Source organism: Oncorhynchus gorbuscha, linkage group LG01 (genome assembly GCF_021184085.1).
Source record: "Oncorhynchus gorbuscha isolate QuinsamMale2020 ecotype Even-year linkage group LG01, OgorEven_v1.0, whole genome shotgun sequence".
Classification (NCBI taxonomy): domain Eukaryota; kingdom Metazoa; phylum Chordata; class Actinopteri; order Salmoniformes; family Salmonidae; genus Oncorhynchus; species Oncorhynchus gorbuscha.
This window is the reverse complement of record NC_060173.1, coordinates 5,607,220-5,631,771: the sequence shown is the minus strand read 5'-3', so window position 1 is coordinate 5,631,771 and position 24,552 is coordinate 5,607,220. Positions and strand designations below refer to the sequence as shown.

The window sequence follows — 24,552 nt, the reverse complement described above, 5'->3', positions numbered from 1 at the left end:
TTCCGGCATCAACCAAGATGATTTGTCCCGGCATCAACCAAGATGATTTGTCCCGGCATCAACCAAGAGGATTTGTCCCGGCATCAACCAAGAGGTTTGTCCCGGCATCAACCAAGAGGATTTGTCCCGGCATCAACCAAGAGGATTTGTCCCGGCATCAACCAAGAGGATTTGTCCCGGCATCAACCAAGAGGATTTGTCCCGGCATCAACCAAGAGGATTTGTTCCGGCATCAACCAAGAGGATTTGTCCCGGCATCAACCAAGAGGATTTGTCCCGGCATCAACCAAGAGGATTTGTCCCGGCATCAACCAAGAGGATTTGTCCCGGCATCAACCAAGAGGATTTGTCCCGGCATCAACCAAGAGGATTTGTCCCGGCATCAACCAAGAGGATTTGTCCCGGCATCAACCAAGATGATTTGTCCTGGCATCAACCAAGATGACTTAGTGACTCTTGAGGGTTTGGTTCCAAATGTATGAACTGTTTTTCCATCATATCTCAAATCTAAACATTCTAGACATTCTAGACATTCTAAACATTCTAGACATTCTAAACATTCTAGACATTCTAAACATTCTAGACATTCTAGACATTCTAGACATTCTAAACATTCTAAACATTCTAGACATTCTAGACATTCTAAACATTCTAGACATTCTAGACATTCTAGACATTCTAAACATTCTAGACATTCTAGACATTCTAAACATTCTAAACATTCTAGACATTCTAAACATTCTAGACATTCTAGACATTCTAGACATTCTAGACATTCTTCCTCTAAATCTTTCACTCTCTGTATATTCACCACTAGATTAATTTCAAACTTTGTTATTCATCACCATCTACTTCACACTAGATCTCTTTGGACCATCTGCTTAAGACTAGAGTAGCTATATCATCATTCTGTGTGTGATTATGAATTTCATTAAGATATATTGACCTTGCGCGATCTAAAATACTGAATGTGATACGTTATTAAAGCTCGTAATAAAAGTGTATCTTTTGCAGGTTTTTTTTTTGTTTGTTTAATAATGACTGTTAACTTGTCCAAGACCACGGTTCAAAATGTACCCTGACGCACCACTACAGTAAGACAATGCCTGCCCTTTACCACTGTATATATATTCAACTGAATCTGAACCTAGGATTGTATTCAAGCAGAGTGGACTGTTCGCTGCTCTGGCCCCCCAATGGTGGAACAAACTCCCTCACGACGCCAGGACAGCGGAGTCAATCACCACCTTCCGGAGACACCTGAAACCCCACCTCTTTAAGGAATACCTAGGATAGGATAAAGTAATCCTTCTCACCCCCCTTTAAGATTTAGATGCACTATTGTAAAGTGACTGTTCCACTGGATGTCATAAGGTGAATGCACCAATTTGTAAGTCGCTCTGGATAAGAGCGTCTGCTAAATGACTTAAATGTAAATGTAAATGTCTCTTTAGTTTACAACTAAGATCCCATCTATCTATCTATCATTGAGGTTAGTTGTTCCTCTTCTGTGTCGTTTTCCTTTAAGCCCAGATCTGGAGAAAAAAAACAATTTTAAAACATAAACTTACTTCACCATAAAATGAGACCATGATGCTGTTCTCTAGAAGAACACATGGAGAGGGTGGACACCAGGGGAAAACCCGGATGGATAGAAGAATAGAATGATAAGATAGATTGGATGGATGGATAGATGGATAGATAGGAGTAGGTAATACTAATAATTTGTCTTTTGGGAATATAAAGCAGGTGATAACCCCCTATCCCTCACCCTGAGAGTGTGGTCCCACGACCCCGAGCAGAAGGCCGTTCCGTCAGGAGACAGACGCAGAGTGCTGACGCGGTTCTCGTGTCCAAACAGGATGGACACCCTCGTCCCCTTCAAGACATCCCACACGTTGATGGTGTAGTCGTTATAGCCACCGAACAGTAGCCGGCCTGAAATAGAAAATACATGTCCTCTTTCAACAACGTAGATGCAATACATCGTTTCTGAAGAGAAGGTTAATGTGACAGTACGCTGTTCATATTCAGCTTAGTGACATGGAATCACTAAAGTGTAGACTGGTTAGTGACATGGAATCACTAAAGTGTGGACTGGTTATTGACATGGAATCACTAAAGTGTAGACTGGTTAGTGACATGGAATCACTAAAGTGTAGACTGGTTAGTGACATGGAATCACTAAAGTGTAGACTGGTTAGTGACATGGAATCACTAAAGTGTAGACTGGTTAGTGACATGGAATCACTAAAGTGTAGACTGGTTAGTGACATGGAATCACTAAAGTGTAGACTGGTTAGTGACATGGAATCACTAAAGTGTAGACTGGTTAGTGACATGGAATCACTAAAGTGTAGACTGGTTAGTGACATGGAATCACTAAAGTGTAGACTGGTTAGTGACATGGAATCACTAAAGTGTAGACTGGTTAGTGACATGGAATCACTAAAGTGTAGACTGGTTAGTGACATGGAATCACTAAAGTGTAGACTGGTTAGTGACATGGATCACTAAAGTGTAGACTGGTTAGTGACATGGAATCACTAAAGTGTAGACTGGTTAGTGACATGGAATCACTAAAGTGTAGACTGGTTAGTGACATGGAATCACTAAAGTGTAGACTGGTTAGTGACATGGAATCACTAAAGTGTAGACTGGTTAGTGACATGGAATTACTAAAGTGTAGACTGGTTAGTGACATGGAATCACTAAAGTGTAGACTGGTTAGTGACATGGAATCACTAAAGTGTAGACTGGTTAGTGACATGGAATCACTAAAGTGTAGACTGGTTAGTGACATGGAATCACTAAAGTGTAGACTGGTTAGTGACATGGAATCACTAAAGTGTAGACTGGTTAGTGACATGGAATCACTAAAGTGTAGACTGGTTAGTGACATGGAATCACTAAAGTGTAGACTGGTTAGTGACATGGATCACTAAAGTGTAGACTGGTTAGTGACATGGAATCACTAAAGTGTAGACTGGTTAGTGACATGGAATCACTAAAGTGTAGACTGGTTAGTGACATGGATTCACTAAAGTGTAGACTGGTTAGTGACATGGAATCACTAAAGTGTAGACTGGTTAGTGACATGGAATTACTAAAGTGTAGACTGGTTAGTGACATGGAATCACTAAAGTGTAGACTGGTTAGTGACATGGAATCACTAAAGTGTAGACTGGTTAGTGACATGGAATCACTAAAGTGTAGACTGGTTAGTGACATGGAATCACTAAAGTGTAGACTGGTTAGTGACATGGATTCACTAAAGTGTAGACTGGTTAGTGACATGGAATCACTAAAGTGTAGACTGGTTAGTGACATGGAATCACTAAAGTGTAGACTGGTTAGTGACATGGATTCACTAAAGTGTAGACTGGTTAGTGACATGGATCACTAAAGTGTAGACTGGTTAGTGACATGGATCACTAAAGTGTAGACTGGTTAGTGACATGGAATCACTAAAGTGTAGACTGGTTAGTGACATGGAATCACTAAAGTGTAGACTGGTTAGTGACATGGATTCACTAAAGTGTAGACTGGTTAGTGACATGGAATCACTAAAGTGTAGACTGGTTAGTGACATGGAATCACTAAAGTGTAGACTGGTTAGTGACATGGAATCACTAAAGTGTAGACTGGTTAGTGACATGGAATCACTAAAGTGTAGACTGGTTAGTGACATGGAATCACTAAAGTGTAGACTGGTTAGTGACATGGAATCACTAAAGTGTAGACTGGTTAGTGACATGGAATCACTAAAGTGTAGACTGGTTAGTGACATGGAATCACTAAAGTGTAGACTGGTTAGTGACATGGATCACTAAAGTGTAGACTGGTTAGTGACATGGAATCACTAAAGTGTAGACTGGTTAGTGACATGGAATCACTAAAGTGTAGACTGGTTAGTGACATGGAATCACTAAAGTGTAGACTGGTTAGTGACATGGAATCACTAAAGTGTAGACTGGTTAGTGACATGGATTCACTAAAGTGTAGACTGGTTAGTGACATGGAATCACTAAAGTGTAGACTGGTTAGTGACATGGATTCACTAAAGTGTAGACTGGTTAGTGACATGGAATTACTAAAGTGTAGACTGGTTAGTGACATGGAATCACTAAAGTGTAGACTGGTTAGTGACATGGATTCACTAAAGTGTAGACTGGTCAGTGACATGGAATCACTAAAGTGTAGACTGGTCAGTGACATGGAATTACTAAAGTGTAGACTGGTTAGTGACATGGAATCACTAAAGTGTAGACTGGTCAGTGACATGGAATTACTAAAGTGTAGACTGGTTAGTGACATGGAATCACTAAAGTGTAGACTGGTTAGTGACATGGATTCACTAAAGTGTAGACTGGTTAGTGACATGGAATCACTAAAGTGTAGACTGGTTAGTGCCATGGAATCACTAAAGTGTAGACTGGTTAGTGACATGGAATCACTAAAGTGTAGACTGGTTAGTGCCATGGAATCACTAAAGTGTAGACTGGTTAAACAGAAGAGAAGTAAAAGCATGTGTACTAGATGAAGTTCATGAATACAGTATCTTACCACTGAGAGAGAAATCAACACTGGAGGCACCAAATATGATGCTCTCTTTGGAATAAATGGCCACTTCTCTGTCTGCTCTCAGGTCATAGAGACGACACTGAAACAAAAAACGTGCATTAATACAGTGCCTTGCGAAAGTATTCGGCCCCCTTGAACTTTGCGACCTTTTGCCACATTTCAGGCTTCAAACATAAAGATATAAAACTGTATTTTTTTGTGAAGAATCAACAACAAGTGGGACACAATCATGAAGTGGAACGACATTTATTGGATATTTCAAACTTTTTTAACAAATCAAAAACTGAAAAATTGGGCGTGCAAAATTATTCAGCCCCCTTAAGTTAATACTTTGTAGCGTCACCTTTTGCTGCGATTACAGCTGTAAGTAAAAAAGTTTGAAATATCCAATAAATGTCGTTCCACTTCATGATTGTGTCCCACTTGTTGTTGATTCTTCACAAAAAAATACAGTTTTATATCTTTATGTTTGAAGCCTGAAATGTGGCAAAAGGTCGCAAGGTTCAAGGGGGCCGAATACTTTCGCAAGGCACTGTAACTAGATTTTTTTTTTTTTTTTGCAAACGGGTTAAAAACACTCAATGTCAAAGTACTTCATGAGCCAATCACCACCTTCCGGAGACACCTGAAACCCCACCTCTTTAAGGAATACCTAGGATAGGATAAGTATTCCCTCCCACCCCCCTTTAAGATTTAGATGCACTATTGTAAAGTGACTGTTCCACTGGATGTCATAAGGTGAATGCACCAATTTGTAAGTCTCTCTGGATAAGAGCGTCTGCTAAATGACCTAAATGTCAATGTAATGATCTTTGACATTGAAAGGCAGCATCAACATGTGATCAAAGCAGTAAACGATATTGATGACAACTTACTGTCGCATCATCAGAGCCTGAGGCAAATGCATCTCCACTGGGGTAATACCTGATGCCAAGGAAGGAGACAAACGCCAGGTAATATATAACGAACCATACATAATGGAGATGAGCTTGGTTTTACAGGCACAGTGCCAGCTAGTTTTCAACTGCAGTCGCCTGGGGCTCACTTATGATTAATACAGGGGTATTAACACAGTGTGTCAGTGTCTATAAGTCCCTTGGAATTCATTTGTATCTCCTTACCTGACACTGTTGATGTCTGATTCGTGGGTTTCGAAGGACTGGATGCACTGGCCTGAGCGCATGTCCCATACATTGGCCTTCTTGTCACAGCCCTGTGTTTAGACACACAGAAGAAGATTAAGGAATTCATTAATTATTGCAAAACGTTTTTGAAAGGTTTAAACCCAAAATAGGGTTTAACTTCCAAGTGGCTTTTCCTGGTTAAATTAAAAGGTTAAATGAAAAAGATCCACATTATGTCAAAATGTAACACAGTATCTTTGCATTCTGGACAAACAGGAGTTTGTATCTCACACCTGCCACGATTTCTTCACTAATCATTTCAAATCTCTCTCTCTGAATAAAAAATAAAAATGTTTTTTTTTGCGTTTTTAAATACGAAAGGAAAGTTTAAAAAAAAAGGTCAAAGACAATGCTTAGAGGAGGTCAGGCTGCATTTTAAATCACTTGGAACAGATTTGCTGGTGTTTTTACTCTTATGTCCAATGACAAAAAAAATACAAAATAAACTTGGGGGATCAATAAAATCACCCGCTTTATTCACAATTTCTCTATTGTGGGACAATAAAGTGAAATGCTCCTAGTCTTCTCCTCACCCCAGAGACGAAGGTGTTGCCGGTCTCAGAAGGAGCCAGGTCCAGACACAGAACATCAGCGGCGTGTCCATGGAAACTCTGCAACAGCTGACCGCTCTCCACATCCCATAATGCACAGGTTCCGTCTCCGCTCGACGTCAGGATCTGGAACACAAAAGGGGGGTTCATCACAAACTGCATCTTGGGATCACAACATAATACACGTTCTCATATAGGCGTGAAAACTAACAGCCACTTAGTCATTCATTAAATGTCAATGCGAGACGAAGTGAAAATGTGATTTAAGTTGAAGGTTAGGATTCACCCCATAATGTACACATGGGACTGGTTTCCCAGACCTATATTAGGCTCATTTCAGGACAAAAAAAATACTCTATATTGAATATGTCAAGGAAACCAGCCCCTAGAGAGCAAATAGTCAACTACAAGTAGTAAGGTCAGAGGGCAGCCATTGTCATAACTTTGGCTGTTCAGAATTCAGATTCAGAATTCTATGACACTGATCCATAAATAGAAGAGTCTTGGCCCGAGGCTAAAGCATGTGACTAAACACAGCCAATGGGGAACATTAGAATGTTGTGAATTATTAAACAAGATTGGCAGTTCTTTCCAGGTCGGGTATAGAGTGCAGTGATTTCCCATTACTCATCTGCCATAGGAAAGTAGTAGAAATTCAGATGCCTCATCCTAATTTGATCATCCTGTTGTTGCAGAAATGTTCCTGCACATCAGGAAATGCAAACCTGTAGTGATTTTGAGGTTTAAAAAGGATTCTAAAGTTTGTAATTTCCACTTTAAAATGTCAGATTTGATTTGCCCAAACGAAAAATGTAGGAATCCCTACCAAAAACAATCCATGAATTATAATCCATATATAATTCACATTTTCTGTTGCTGCAGGATTATTTTCCCGATGTGTGAAACTGGCTCAAATTATGACACGGCATATCAGTGGGTTTTTCTTTTAAACTGATTTTGCAGCAATCGAGTAATTCAACAATTTATAGAAAGGAGCGAATTACAAACCTTGTTAAAGACTATAACAAAATATACAAATGGGGCAACAAAAAAATAATTACATCAGACTAAGAAAAATGTATTCTCTAACCTGCATGTCTGAGTTGGTGAAGCTACAGGCAGATAAGTAGTTGGTGTGCATGGCGACAGACTTCTTCTTCGCTGCCAGGTTCTCATTCTTGTCCAACGACAGAGGGTACACTGAGCACTTGTTGTCCAGACCACTGAAACACAATCAATACATCACATTTTTATTTATAAACTCTCTTATAACGTCAACAGTTGTGACAGGGCTTCACAGTAACCAGGCCAAGACCCAAAAGTGCACAGTGGGAAAATGGAGCGTGTGGGTGGAGCAGGGAGAGAATTACCCACAGGCCACTGCACATCCAGGAGTACAGGAACTTACCCACAGGCCACTGCACATCCGGGAGTACAGGAACTTACCCACAGGCCACTGCACATCCAGGAGTACAGGAACTTACCCACAGGCCACTGCACATCCAGGAGTACAGGAACTTACCCACAGGCCACTGCACATCCAGGAGTACAGGAACTTACCCACAGGCCACTGCACATCCAGGAGTACAGGAACTTACCCACAGGCCACTGCACATCCAGGAGTACAGGAACTTACCCACAGGCCACTGCACATCCAGGAGTACAGGAACTTACCCACAGGCCACTGCACATCCAGAGGGGGCGTAGGCACAGGCCATCACCCAGGTGCACGGCATGGTCACTGCGTGCTCCTAGAGGACACCACATTATAAAAGGAACAATCAGCATCATCGTGGTCACTGCATGCTCCTAGAGGACACCACATTATAAAAGCAGCATCATCGTGGTCACTGCGTGCTCCTAGAGGACACCACATTATAAAGGCAGCATCATCGTGGTCACTGCGTGCTCCTAGGGGACACCACATTATAAAAGGAACAATCAGCACCATCGTGGTCACTGCGTGCTCCTAGAGGACACCACATTATAAAAGGTACAATCAGCATCATCGAGGTCACTGCATGCTCCTAGAGGACGCCACATTATAAAAGCAGCATCATCGTGGTCACTGCGTGCTCTTAGGGGACAAATGTGATTTGATTTGACTGTGTAATTGTTGTGATGCAGGGATCCCTTTTGCAAAAGAGACCATGGTTTCAATGGGACTTGAAGGTAAAAAATATATATTGAAAAATTGCGCAGTACTTTTGGCTAATATTTAGAATGAGGTGTTCGTGGTAGGGCACAGACCCAGTTTAGGGTTCCTATAACAAAATGTTTTTACCTTCATCGATGCACGGTGGATTTTTTTTCAATATACTGTAATTCTGATGGTTCAACGTATGAAATGCTTCAGCTCAGGTTTTGGTACATTTTCCCTGTTCAAATCAATCATCAATCTGTTCCAAAAGGTGTCACAGTGTGTACATTCAAGGTCATGATTTATCAAAGGGCGTTAGCGTACAGCAGGGACATCCAGGTGGCTATAATACCAGGACATCCAGGTGGCTATAATACCAGGACATCCAGGTGGCTATAATACCAGGACATCCAGGTGTCTATAATACCAGGACATCCAGGTGTCTATAATACCAGGACATCCAGGTGTCTATAATACCAGGACATCCAGGTGTCTATAATACCAGGACATCCAGGTGTCTATAATACCAGGACATTCAGGTGTCTATAATACCAGGACATCCAGGTGTCTATAATACCAGGACATTCAGGTGTCTATAATACCAGGACATCCAGGTGTCTATAATACCAGGACATTCAGGTGTCTATAATTCAGGGGTGTCTATAATACCAGGACATTCAGGGGTCTATAATACCAGGACATCCAGGTGTCTATAATACCAGGACATTCAGGTGTCTATAATACCAGGACATTCAGGGGTCTATAATACCAGGACATCCAGGTGTCTATAATACCAGGACATTCAGGTGTCTATAATACCAGGAGGTGTCTATCCAGGTGTCATCCAGGTGTCTATAATACCAGGACATCCAGGTGTCTATAATACCAGGACATTCAGGTGTCTATAATTCAGGGGTGTCTATAATACCAGGACATTCAGGGGTCTATAATACCAGGACATCCAGGTGTCTATAATACCAGGACATTCAGGTGTCTATAATACCAGGACATTCAGGGGTCTATAATACCAGGACATCCAGGTGTCTATAATACCAGGACATTCAGGTGTCTATAATACCAGGACATCCAGGTGTCTATAATACCAGGACATCCAGGTGTCTATAATACCAGGACATTCAGGTGTCTATAATTCAGGGGTGTCTATAATACCAGGACATTCAGGGGTCTATAATACCAGGACATCCAGGTGTCTATAATACCAGGACATTCAGGTGTCTATAATACCAGGACATTCAGGGGTCTATAATACCAGGACATCCAGGTGTCTATAATACCAGGACATTCAGGTGTCTATAATTCAGGGGTGTCTATAATACCAGGACATTCAGGTGTCTATAATTCAGGGGTGTCTATAATACCAGGACATTCAGGTGTCTATAATACCAGGACATCCAGGTGTCTATAATACCAGGACATCCAGGTGTCTATAATACCAGGACATCCAGGTGTCTATAATACCAGGACATCCAGGTGTCTATAATACCAGGACATCCAGGTGTGTCTATAATACCAGGACATCCAGGTGTCTATAATACCAGGACATCCAGGTGTCTATAATACCAGGACATCTATAATACCAGGACATCCAGGTGTCTATAATACCAGGACATTCAGGTGTCTATAATACCAGGACATCCAGGTGTCTATAATACCAGGACATTCAGGTGTCTATAATACAGGACATTCAGGTGTCTATAATACCAGGACATTCAGGTGTCTATAATACCAGGACATCCAGGTGTCTATAATACCAGGACATTCAGGTGTCTATAATACCAGGACATCCAGGTGTCTATAATACCAGGACATCCAGGTGTCTATAATACCAGGACATCCAGGTGTCTATAATACCAGGACATCCAGGTGTCTATAATACCAGGACATTCAGGTGTCTATAATACCGTGACATTCAGGTGTCTATAATACCGTGACATCCAGGTGTCTATAATACCAGGACATCCAGGTGTCTATAATACCAGGACATCCAGGTGTCTATAATACCAGGACATCCAGGTGTCTATAATACCAGGACATCCAGGTGTCTATAATACCAGGACATTCAGGTGTCTATAATACCAGGACATCCAGGTGTCTATAATACCAGGACATTCCAGGTGTCTATAATACCAGGACATTCAGGTGTCTATAATACCAGGACATCCAGGTGTCTATAATACCAGGACATTCAGGTGTCTATAATACCAGGACATCCAGGTGTCTATAATACCAGGACATTCAGGGGTGTCTATAATACCATCCAGGTGACATTCAGGTGTCTATAATACCAGGACATTCAGGTGTCTATAATACCAGGACATTCAGGTGTCTATAATACCAGGACATTCAGGTGTCTATAATACCAGGACATTCAGGTGTCTATAATACCAGGACATCCAGGTGTCTATAATACCAGGACATCCAGGTGTCTATAATACCAGGACATCCAGGTGTCTATAATACCAGGACATTCAGGTGTCTATAATACCAGGACATTCAGGTGTCTATAATACCAGGACATCCAGGTGTCTATAATACCAGGACATCCAGGTGTCTATAATACCAGGACATCCAGGTGTCTATAATACCAGGACATCCAGGTGTCTATAATACCAGGACATTCCAGGTGTCTATAATACCAGGACATTCAGGTGTCTATAATACCAGGACATTCAGGTGTCTATAATACCAGGACATCCAGGTGTCTATAATGTCTATAATACAGGACATCCAGGTGTCTATAATACCAGGACATCCAGGTGTCTATAATACCAGGACATCCAGGTGTCTATAATACCAGGACATTCAGGTGTCTATAATACCAGGACATCCAGGTGTCTATAATACCAGGACATCCAGGTGTCTATAATACCAGGACATCCAGGTGTCTATAATACCAGGACATTCAGGTGTCTATAATACCAGGACATCCAGGTGTCTATAATACCAGGACATTCAGGTGTCTATAATACCAGGACATCCAGGTGTCTATAATACCAGGACATCCAGGTGTCTATAATACCAGGACATTCAGGTGTCTATAATACCAGGACATCCAGGTGTCTATAATACCAGGACATTCAGGTGTCTATAATTCAGGGGTGTCTATAATACCAGGACATTCAGGTGTCTATAATTCAGGGGTGTCTATAATACCAGGACATTCAGGTGTCTATAATACCAGGACATCCAGGTGTCTATAATACCAGGACATCCAGGTGTCTATAATACCAGGACATCCAGGTGTCTATAATAGGTGTCTATAATACAGGACATCCAGGTGTCTATAATACCAGGACATCCAGGTGTCTATAATACCAGGACATCCAGGTGTGTCTATAATACCAGGACATCCAGGTGTGTCTATAATACCAGGACATCCAGGTGTGTCTATAATACCAGGACATCCAGGTGTCTATAATACCAGGACATTCAGGGGTCTATAATACCAGGACATCCAGGTGTCTATAATACCAGGACATTCAGGTGTCTATAATACCAGGACATCCAGGTGTCTATAATACCAGGACATTCAGGTGTCTATAATTCAGGACATCCAGGTGTCTATAATAGGTGTCTATAATACAGGACATTCAGGTGTCTATAATACCAGGACATCCAGGTGTCTATAATACCAGGACATCCAGGTGTCTATAATACCAGGACATCCAGGTGTCTATAATAGGACATCCAGGTGTCTATAATACCAGGACATCCAGGTGTCTATAAATACCAGGACATTCAGGTGTCTATAATACCAGGACATTCAGGTGACATTCAGGTGTCTATAATACCAGGACATCCAGGTGTCTATAATACCAGGACATCCAGGTGTCTATAATACCAGGACATTCAGGTGTCTATAATACCAGGACATCCAGGTGTCTATAATACCAGGACATCCAGGTGTCTATAATACCAGGACATTCAGGTGTCTATAATACCAGGACATTCAGGTGTCTATAATACCAGTGACATTCAGGTGTCTATAATACCAGGACATTCAGGTGTCTATAATACCAGGACATCCAGGTGTCTATAATACCAGGACATTCAGGTGTCTATAATACCAGGACATTCAGGTGTCTATAATACCAGGACATTCAGGTGTCTATAATACCAGGACATTCAGGTGTCTATAATACCAGGACATTCAGGTGTCTATAATACCAGGACATTCAGGTGTCTATAATACCAGGACATTCAGGGGTGTCTATAATACCAGGACATTCAGGTGTCTATAATACCAGGACATTCAGGTGTCTATAATACCAGGACATCCAGGTGTCTATAATACCAGGACATCCAGGTGTCTATAATACCAGGACATTCAGGTGTCTATAATACCAGGACATTCAGGTGTCTATAATACCAGGACATCCAGGTGTCTATAATACCAGGACATTCAGGTGTCTATAATTCTATAATACAGGACATCCAGGTGTCTATAATACCAGGACATTCAGGTGTCTATAATACCAGGACATCCAGGTGTCTATAATACCAGGACATCCAGGTGTCTATAATACCAGGACATCCAGGTGTCTATAATACCAGGACATCCAGGTGTCTATAATACCAGGACATCCAGGTGTCTATAATACCAGGACATCCAGGTGTCTATAATACCAGGACATCCAGGTGTCTATAATACCAGGACATTCAGGTGTCTATAATACCAGGACATCCAGGTGTCTATAATACCAGGACATCCAGGTGTCTATAATACCAGGACATCCAGGTGTCTATAATACCAGGACATTCAGGTGTCTATAATACCAGGACATCCAGGTGTCTATAATACCAGGACATCCAGGTGTCTATAATACCAGGACATTCAGGTGTCTATAATACCAGGACATTCAGGTGTCTATAATACCAGGACATTCAGGTGTCTATAATACCAGGACATTCAGGTGTCTATAATACCAGGACATCCAGGTGTCTATAATACCAGGACATTCAGGTGTCTATAATACCAGGACATTCAGGTGTCTATAATACCAGGACATTCAGGTGTCTATAATACCGGTGACTATTCAGGTGTCTATAATACCAGGACATTCAGGTGTCTATAATACCAGGACATCCAGGTGTCTATAATACCAGGACATCCAGGTGTCTATAATACCAGGACATTCAGGTGTCTATAATACCAGGACATTCAGGTGTCTATAATACCAGGACATTCAGGTGTCTATAATACCAGGACATCCAGGTGTCTATAATACCAGGACATCCAGGTGTCTATAATACCAGGACATCCAGGTGTCTATAATACCAGGACATTCAGGTGTCTATAATACCAGGACATTCAGGTGTCTATAATACCAGTGACATCCAGGTGTCTATAATACCAGGACATCCAGGTGTCTATAATACCAGGACATTCAGGGGTGTCTATAATACCAGGACATTCAGGTGTCTATAATACCAGGACATCCAGGTGTCTATAATACCAGGACATCCAGGTGTCTATAATACCAGGACATCCAGGTGTCTATAATACCAGGACATCCAGGTGTCTATAATACCAGGACATTCAGGTGTCTATAATACCGTGACATTCAGGTGTCTATAATACCGTGACATCCAGGTGTCTATAATACCAGGACATCCAGGTGTCTATAATACCAGGACATTCAGGTGTCTATAATACCAGGACATCCAGGTGTCTATAATACCAGGACATCCAGGTGTCTATAATACCAGGACATTCAGGTGTCTATAATACCAGGACATTCAGGTGTCTATAATACCGTGACATTCAGGTGTCTATAATACCAGGACATTCAGGTGTCTATAATACCAGGACATCCAGGTGTCTATAATACCAGGACATTCAGGTGTCTATAATACCAGGACATTCAGGTGTCTATAATACCAGGACATTCAGGGGTGTCTATAATACCGTGACATTCAGGTTTCTATAATACCAGGACATTCAGGTGTCTATAATACCAGGACATTCAGGTGGCTATAATACCAGGACATTCAGGGGTGTCTATAATACCAGGACATTCAGGTGTCTATAATACCAGGACATCCAGGTGTCTATAATACCAGGACATCCAGGTGTCTATAATACCAGGACATCCAGGTGTCTATAATACCAGGACATTCAGGTGTCTATAATACTGTGACATTCAGGTGTCTATAATACCGTGACATCCAGGTGTCTATAATACCAGGACATTCAGGTGTCTATAATTCAGGGGTGTCTATAATACCAGGACATTCAGGTGTCTATAATACCAGGACATCCAGGTGTCTATAATACCAGGACATCCAGGTGTCTATAATACCAGGACATCCAGGTGTCTATAATACCAGGACATTCAGGTGTCTATAATACCAGGACATCCAGGTGTCTATAATACCAGGACATCCAGGTGTCTATAATACCAGGACATCCAGGTGTCTATAATACCAGGACATTCAGGTGTCTATAATACCGTGACATTCAGGTGTCTATAATACCGTGACATCCAGGTGTCTATAATACCAGGACATCCAGGTGTCTATAATACCAGGACATTCAGGTGTCTATAATACCAGGACATCCAGGTGTCTATAATACCAGGACATCCAGGTGTCTATAATACCAGGACATTCAGGTGTCTATAATACCAGGACATTCAGGTGTCTATAATACCGTGACATTCAGGATAATACAGGACATTCAGGTGTCTATAATACCAGGACATCCAGGTGTCTATAATACCAGGACATTCAGGTGTCTATAATACCAGGACATTCAGGTGTCTATAATACCAGGACATTCAGGGGTGTCTATAATACCGTGACATTCAGGTGTCTATAATACCAGGACATTCAGGTGTCTATAATACCAGGACATCCAGGTGTCTATAATACCAGGACATCCAGGTGTCTATAATACCAGGACATTCAGGTGTCTATAATACCAGGACATTCAGGGGTGTCTATAATACCAGGACATTCAGGTGTCTATAATACCAGGACATCCAGGTGTCTATAATACCAGGACATCCAGGTGTCTATAATACCAGGACATCCAGGTGTCTATAATACCAGGACATTCAGGTGTCTATAATACTGTGACATTCAGGTGTCTATAATACCGTGACATCCAGGTGTCTATAATACCAGGACATTCAGGTGTCTATAATTCAGGGGTGTCTATAATACCAGGACATTCAGGTGTCTATAATACCAGGACATCCAGGTGTCTATAATACCAGGACATCCAGGTGTCTATAATACCAGGACATCGAGGTGTCTATAATACCAGGACATTCAGGTGTCTATAATACCGTGACATTCAGGTGTCTATAATACCGTGACATCCAGGTGTCTATAATACCAGGACATCCAGGTGTCTATAATACCAGGACATTCAGGTGTCTATAATACCAGGACATTCAGGTGTCTATAATACCGTGACATTCAGGTGTCTATAATACCAGGACATTCAGGTGTCTATAATACCGTGACATTCAGGTGTCTATAATACCAGGACATCCAGGTGTCTATAATACCAGGACATTCAGGTGTCTATAATACCAGGACATTCAGGTGTCTATAATACCGTGACATTCAGGTGTCTATAATACCAGGACATTCAGGTGTCTATAATACCGTGACATTCAGGTGTCTATAAAACCAGGACATCCAGGTGTCTATAATACCAGGACATTCAGGTGTCTATAATACCAGGACATTCAGGTGTCTATAATACCAGGACATTCAGGTGTCTATAATACCAGGACATTCAGGTGTCTATAATACCAGGACATCCAGGTGTCTATAATACCAGGACATCCAGGTGTCTATAATACCAGGACATTCAGGTGTCTATAATACCAGGACATCCAGGTGTCTATAATACCAGGACATCCAGGTGTCTATAATACCAGGACATTCAGGTGTCTATAATACCAGGACATCCAGGTGTCTATAATACCGTGACATTCAGGGGTGTCTATAATACCAGGACATCCAGGTGTCTATAATACCGTGACATTCAGGTGTCTATAATACCAGGACATTCAGGTGTCTATAATACCAGGACATTCAGGTGTCTATAATACCGTGACATCCAGGTGTCTATAATACCAGGACATTCAGGTGTCTATAATAAAAAAGCTACATAATATTTTTTTTTCTTGAGTAAGACAGCTCCAAAATGCAGGTGTTTCAGCCTTGCTCAGTTCTTTCTGTGGTGGTGGGGCAGACAGCGGATATCACGGAGCATTGGGCCGTGATTGGCTCAGTGTTCTGTCACTCATGGTGGACACTACTAAGGTTAGACCTCGAAAAATCAAGCCCCTTGGGTGCTGCTATAGAGTTACAGTAGAAGTGACCATCCATATATAGCCCATGTATCTAATGCTGTCTGGCCAAAAATAATGACATGTCATACTCTTTTTGGCCTGACAGCATCAAATACATGGGCAACACATATGGAGACAGAGAGGCGCTGTTTCACTCGCTTTGTCTGATGTTTTCTCCTGTGAGATTGATGAGTCTGGGGAAAATGATCAATATATTCAGAGATGACGTATCAGATCTCAGATTTTTTTTTTGTGGGGGGGGCACTGTAGTGGCCAATCAGATTTCAAAAGGTGGCCGTGGCCACACAGGGCACCGCTACAGGTCCATAGGGCACTGGTCAGCCTGGGCACCGCTACAGGTCCATAGGGCACCGCTACAGGTCCATAGGGCACCGCTACAGGTCCATAGGGCACCACTACAGGTCCAAAGGGCACCACTACAGGTCCATAGGGCACCGCTACAGGTCCATAGGGCACCACTACAGGTCCAAAGGGCACCACTACAGGTCCATAGGGCACCGCTACAGGTCCATAGGGCACCACTACAGGTCCAGAGGGCACCACTACAGGTCCATAGGGCACCACTACAGGTCCAAAGGGCACCACTACAGGTCCATAGTGCACTGGTCAGCCTGGGCACCACTACAGGTCCAATGGGCACCACTACAGGTCCATAGGGCACTGGTCAGCCTGGGCACCGCTACAGGTCCATAGGGCACTGGTCAGCCTGGGCACCGCTACAGGTCCATAGGGCACTGGTCAGCCTGGGCACCGCTACAGATCCATAGGGCACTGGTCAGCCTGGGCACCGCTACAGGTCCATAGGGCACTGGTCAGCCTGGGCATCGCTACAGGTCCATAGGGCACTGGTCAGCCTGGGCACCTCTACAGGTCCATAGGGCACCGCTACAGGTCCTTAGGGCACTGGTCAGCCAGGGCACCGCTACAGGTCCATAGGGCACCGCTACAGGTCCATAGGGCACTGCTACAGGTCCATAGGGCACTGGCCAGCCTGGGCACTGGCCAGCCTGGGCACCGCTACAGGTCCATAGGGCACTGGCCAGCCTGGGCATCGCTACAGGTCCATAGGGCACCGCTACAGGTCCATAGGGCACCGCTACAGGTCCATAGGGCACCGCTACAGGTCCATAGGGCACCGCTACAGGTCCATAGGGCACTGCTACAGGTCCATAGGGCACCACTACAGGTCCATAGGGCACCGCTACAGGTCCATAGGGCACCACTACAGGTCCATAGCGCACCACTACAGGTCCACAGGGCACCGCTACAGGTCCATAGGGCACTGGTCAGCCTGGGCACCGCTACAGGTCCATAGGGCACCGCTACAGGTCCATAGGGCACCACTACAGGTCCATAGGGCACCACTACAGGTCCATAGGGCACCGCTACAGGTCCATAGGACACTGGTCAGCCTGGGCACTGCTACAGGTCCATAGGGCACCACTACAGGTCCATAGGGCACCACTACAGGTCCATAGGACACCACTACACGTCCATAGGGCACCACTACAGGTCCATAGGGCACCACTACAGGTCCATAGGGCACCACTACAGGTCCATAGGGCACCACTACAGGTCCATAGGGCACCACTACAGGTCCATAGGGCACCGCTACAGGTCCATAGGGCACTGGTCAGTAGTGCAACATGTAGGGACTAGGGTTCCATCTGGGATGCACAAAATGCTCTCATTCATCCAAAATCAGATGAAATAACTGCAGAAGTCTTGCTATCTATCTTCAAGCATTTGTCAACTCTAAAGCCTTTCTGGACAGAGAAAAAAAAGAAGGTTCCTTACCTTGTTAGTGGTGAAGGCATCCCATACAATCACTTTTCCATCCTGAAAAGAAGTTAGATGAGGAAAAAAACATTAGAAGTGTCATAAGATTCTTTACATTTCCAACAAAATGTTACAAAAATGTTAAAATGTTACACTACTGAAAGCAGTGCATATTATTTTAAACAGAAAACTCACGGACAGTGACTGTCAGTATCTCAGATGTGACTACTGAAATATACACACATCTGTTTTAGGAGCTTTTCCCGAACCTCAAATTTCGGCGATGATGAGCTTTACAATAAGAGAGGAAGAGGTCGAAGCGAGAGAGGTTTATTCCGACGAAAATCTGTCCACGAAAAATAAGACCACAAAGTGAGGAATTTTTGTATGGAGTGTCGAAATTTGGTCAGGATTTTTTTTTTTTTTAATTGCTCATTTGCTATGCGAGGCTAATTTGATTGAATATACGTTTCATAATGGTTAGGTTATTACGAATGCACTGATATACAGTGGACGCATGTGGCATTTCGGCCACTTTTGAAGGAAATAAAAACGAGTTGTGCCTGTTGTTCACATCTGCCCTCACATTGGCTAGAATGGTCCCACCTTATCTCGACTCCTCCCGCCTGCCTTCCATCTTTGAAGACATGTAATTTCCATTGTTAGAGCGGTCACTCGATTATCTTGTCAATATGATAGAAAATATATTTTTTTAACCATTCATTCCAGGACCATGGACAGCGACAGTCCATATATCAAGAGCTGCGACTGCATGAATGCATCTTTTTGGTCTTCAGAAACCTACCCAATAATCTAATGCTCACCTGTGACGAGCTGACGATCCTCCTCTTGTCCTTACACCAGTCCATGCAGAGAACTTTGTTTCCATGTCCCTTCAGAGTACGCCGGGTCTTCATGATAAACTGGCCCAGTCCATCCACCTTCTCTGCCACCTGGTGGACTGTAGTAGGGACCAAGATCCTATGTTACTGTAGTAGGGACCAAGATCCTACGTTACTGTACTGTAGTAGGGACCAAGCTCCTATGCTACTGTAGTAGGGACCAAGATCCTATGTTACTGTACTGTAGTGTAGTAGGGACCAAGATCCTATGTTACTGTAGTAGGGACCAAGATCCTACGTTACTGTACTGTAGTAGGGACCAAGATCATATGCTACTGTACTGTAGTAGGGACCAAGATCCTACGTTACTGTACTAGGGAGTAAGGACCAAGATCCTACATTACTGTACTAGGGAGTAAGGACCAAGATCCTACATTACTGTACTAGGGAGTAGGGACCAAGATCCTACGTTACTGTACTGTAGTAGGGACCAAGATCCTATGTTACTCTACTGTAGTAGGGACCAAGATCCTACGTTACTGTACTGTAGTAGGGACCAAGATCCTACGTTACTGTACTGTAGTAGGGACCAAGATCCTACGTTACTGTACTGTACTGTAGTAGGGACCAAGATTCTACATTACTGTACTGTACTGTAGTAGGGACCAAGATCCAATGTTACTGTACTGTAGTAGGGACCAAGATCCTACGTTACTGTACTGTAGTAGGGACCAAGATCCTACGTTACTCTACTGTAGTAGGGACCAAGATCCTATGTTACTCTACTGTAGTAGGGCCCAAGATCCAATGTTACTGTATTGTAGTAGGGCCCAAGATGCAATGTTACTGTATTGTAGTAGGGACCAAGATCCTACGTTACTGTACTGTAGTAGGGACCAAGATCCTACGTTACTGTACTGTACTGTAGTAGGGACCAAGATCCAATGTTACTGTACTGTAGTAGGGACCAAGATCCTACGTTACTGTACTGTACTAGGGACCAAGATTCTACATTACTGTACTGTAGCAGGGACCAAGATCCTATGTTACTGTACTGTAGTAGGGACCAAGATCCTACGTTACTGTACTGTAGTAGGGACCAAGATCCTATGTTACTGTACTGTAGTTGGGAGTAGGGACCAAGATCCTACATTACTGTACTAGGGAGTAGGGAACAAGATCCTACATTACAGTACTGTAGTTGGGACCAAGATCCTACGTTACTGTACTGTAGTTGGGAGTAGGGACCAAGATTCTACATTACTGTACTGTAGTAGAGACCAAGATCCTACATTACTGTACTGTAGTAGGGACCAAGATCCTATGTTACTGTACTGTAGTAGGGACCAAGATCCTACATTACTGTACTAGGGAGTAGGGACCAATATCCTACATTACTGTACTAGGGAGTAGGGACCAAGATCCTACATTACTGTACTGTAGTAAGGACCAAGATCCAACATTACAGTACTGTAGTAAGGACCAAGATCCTACATTGCTGTACTGTAGTAGGGACCAAGATCCAACATTACTGTACTGTAGCAGGGACCAAGATCCAATGTTACTCTACTGTAGTAGGGACCAAGATCCTACGTTACTCTACTGTAGTAGGGACCAAGATCCTATGTTACTCCCGCTCCGTGGCTCGACGACTCATTGCGAGCTCACAGAACAGGGCTCCGGGCAACCGAGCGGAAATGGAGGAAAACTCGCCTCCCTGCGGACCTGGCATCCTTTCGCTCCCTCCTCTCTACATTTTCCTCTTCTGTCTCTGCTGCTAAAGCCACTTTCTACCACTCTAAATTCCAAGCTTCTGCCTCTAACCCTAGGAAGGTCTTTGCCACCTTCTCCTCCCTCCTGAATCCCCCCCCTCCTCCCTCTCTGCAGATGACTTCGTCAACCATTTCGAAAAGAAGGTCGACGACATCCGATCCTCGTTTGCTAAGTCAAACGACACCGCTGGTTCTGCTCACACTGCCCTACCCTGTGCTCTGACCTCTTTCTCCCCTCTCTCTCCAGATGAAATCTCGCATCTTGTGACGGCCGGCAGCCCAACAACCTGCCCGCTTGACCCTATCCCCTCCTCTCTTCTCCAGACCATTTCCGGAGACCTTCTCCCTTACCTCACCTCGCTCATCAACTCATCCCTGACCGCTGGCTACGTCCCTTCCGTCTTCAAGAGAGCGAGAGTTGCACCCCTTCTGAAAAAACCTACACTCGATCCCTCCGATGTCAACAACTACAGACCAGTATCCCTTCTTTCTTTTCTCTCCAAAACTCTTGAACGTGCCGTCCTTGGCCAGCTCTCCCGCTATCTCTCTCAGAATGACCTTCTTGATCCAAATCAGTCAGGTTTCAAGACTAGTCATTCAACTGAGACTGCTCTTCTCTGTATCACGGAGGCGCTCCGCACCGCTAAAGCTAACTCTCTCTCCTCTGCTCTCATCCTTCTAGACCTATCGGCTGCCTTCGATACTGTGAACCATCAGATCCTTCTCTCCACCCTCTCCGAGTTGGGCATCTCCGGCGCGGCCCACGCTTGGATTGCGTCCTACCTGACAGGTCGCTCCTACCAGGTGGCGTGGCGAGAATCTGTCTCCTCACCACGCGCTCTCACCACTGGTGTCCCCCAGGGCTCTGTTCTAGGCCCTCTCCTATTCTCGCTATACACCAAGTCACTTGGCTCTGTCATAACCTCACATGGTCTCTCCTATCATTGCTATGCAGACTACGCACAATTAATCTTCTCCTCTCCCCCTTCTGATGACCAGGTGGCGAATCGCATCTCTGCATGTCTGGCAGACATATCAGTGTGGATGACGGATCACCACCTCAAGCTGAACCTCGGCAAGACGGAGCTGCTCTTCCTCCCGGGGAAGGACTGCCCGTTCCATGATCTCGCCATCACGGTTGACAACTCCATTGTGTCCTCCTCCCAGAGCGCTAAGAACCTTGGCGTGATCCTGGACAACACCCTGTCGTTCTCAACTAACATCAAGGCGGTGGCCCGTTCCTGTAGGTTCATGCTCTACAACATCCGCAGAGTACGACCCTGCCTCACACAGGAAGCAGCGCAGGTCCTAATCCAGGCACTTGTCATCTCCCGTCTGGATTACTGCAACTCGCTGTTGGCTGGGCTCCCTGCCTGTGCCAATAAACCCCTACAACTCATCCAGAACGCCGCAGCCCGTCTGGTGTTCAACCTTCCCAAGTTCTCTCACGTCACCCCGCTCCTCCGCTCTCTCCACTGGCTTCCAGTTGAAGCTCGCATCCGCTACAAGACCATGGTGCTTGCCTACGGAGCTGTGAGGGGAACGGCACCTCAGTACCTCCAGGCTCTGATCAGGCCCTACACCCAAACAAGGGTACTGCGTTCATCCACCTCTGGCCTGCTCGCCTCCCTACCACTGAGGAAGTACAGTTCCCGCTCAGCCCAGTCAAAACTGTTCGCTGCTCTAGCCCCCCAATGGTGGAACAAACTCCCTCACGACGCCAGGACAGCGGAGTCAATCACCACCTTCCGGAGACACCTGAAACCCCACCTCTTTAAGGAATACCTAGGATAGGATAAGTAATCCTTCTCACCCCCCCCCCCCCTTTAAGATTTAGATGCACTATTGTAAAGTGACTGTTCCACTGGATGTCATAAGGTGAATGCACCAATTTGTAAGTCGCTCTGGATGAGAGCGTCTGCTAAATGACTTAAATGTAAATGTAGTAGGGACCAAGATCCGATGTTACTGTACTCTACTGTAGTAGGGACCAAGATCCAATGTTACTGTACTCTACTGTAGTAGGGACCAAGATCCAATGTTACTGTACTGTAGTGGGGACCAAGATCCTACATTACTGTAGTGTAGTAGGGACCAAGATCCTATGTTAGTGTACTGATGTTAAAAGTGGTTAGTTGTGGAACAATATCAGACATTAGTGCACTGTTGAAGGGATCAATCTATGGTTAGAGTGGTTAGTTATAGACACCAAGCAAGATCCGACGTTAGTCTACTGTTGTTATAGGGACGAATATCCGACGTTAGCCTACTGTTGTTATAGGGACGAATATCCGATGTTTGCTTATGGTGTTATCATACCATGAGCTGAGCATGGTCTTAAATGTGTTCTAGCATTAAAATATCCCACCGGGTTGGGGATTCATATTAAACCGCAGTAAAAACGGTTTAGAGATGTTAAAATTAATCTCTCTGATCTCAACGAGTTCGACAAACTAAAGCATAAATCAAGGATGAATAATGTTTTAAGCACCATCTCGGCTATAATAAAACGGTGCTTTTGAGTGTGAAAAGAAATAGCGAATAGTGGAGTGAATTCCACCAAAGCCTAGGCTATATGTCTAATTGCAGCCGGAAATGCATCTTTTCATTTGAACAAATCCGAGTGATATTAATACATAGGCGAGCAAGTGGCCTCAAATATAATAACCGTTTACAAATGAATGAAGAATTGTCTATTTTCTTCGTATGACCGAGTCAGTGCTCTGATAACAGCAATATGACAAATTCACAATATAGGCCTATTATATCTATGTATATATTCTGATATGGTCGTGTTGACATTTTGCATACAGTACTATTCGGAAGGCAGTGTTTTGATTCGCGGGGCCTTCCCTCTCGTCTCATTTTCAGCACCACTCACGTTCAACATCATGCAGCTTCGCTCTTTCGTCCTCGAGCTTCGTTTTCAACGTGTCCGATTCCGCTTTTAGGTTGGTGAGAGTCTCATTCGGTTGTACCTCCTGTGTAGCCATTTCAGGGTTTGTGGAAAATATCATATATATTCCCGTTGTCAGAGCAGATGCGGGCAGCAAAAATAAATAAATAAGAGAGAGTATATTTTGCAAGCTGAGGACGAGGGGCTCACAGCTGATGCAGCTCTCATGACGTCAGAGAAAAGATGCTTTCTCAGTTTTCGAGAGGGAGGCTGCCATCGACGCTATGTAGACTAGATCCATCACGTGCGCAATAGCTACTTATATATATATAATATATATATATATATAGCTACTTATATGATCAAACCAAATTTGACGCAAAAAAAAGAGAGAATTGTTTTTCACTCAACCATAGTATAAAACATTCTAGACATGGTCAACACGGATGC

General features: G+C 43.7%; 1 protein-coding gene across 1 annotated transcript; it reads right to left on the bottom strand.

The window, feature by feature from the left end:
- Positions 1-1,363: 1,363 nt before the first annotated feature.
- Positions 1,364-24,322, bottom strand: LOC124031883 (guanine nucleotide-binding protein subunit beta-5a). The gene is made up of 11 exons (XM_046343680.1): positions 24,088-24,322; positions 19,417-19,553; positions 18,611-18,652; positions 7,994-8,070; positions 7,410-7,542; positions 6,302-6,445; positions 5,706-5,797; positions 5,460-5,508; positions 4,567-4,663; positions 1,772-1,938; positions 1,364-1,535 (listed from the first exon to the last, which is right to left on the bottom strand). Exons 1-11 carry the CDS (start codon positions 24,221-24,223, stop codon positions 1,524-1,526), a joined length of 1,086 nt encoding a protein of 361 aa, XP_046199636.1. The 5' UTR covers positions 24,224-24,322; the 3' UTR covers positions 1,364-1,523.
- Positions 24,323-24,552: the final 230 nt, after the last annotated feature.

Bases quoted from the DNA above. Each gene is read 5' to 3' on its own strand.
- LOC124031883 (XM_046343680.1), bottom strand. From the start codon at position 24,223: ATGATATTTTCCACAAACCCTGAAATGGCTACACAGGAGGTACAACCG. The intron at 18,653-19,416 runs GTGAGCATTAGA...ACTTCTTTTCAG, and splicing joins GGATCGTCAGCTCGTCACAG to GATGGAAAAGTGATTGTATG. The intron at 5,798-6,301 runs GTGAGGAGAAGA...GTCTAAACACAG, and splicing joins GCAACACCTTCGTCTCTGGG to GGCTGTGACAAGAAGGCCAA.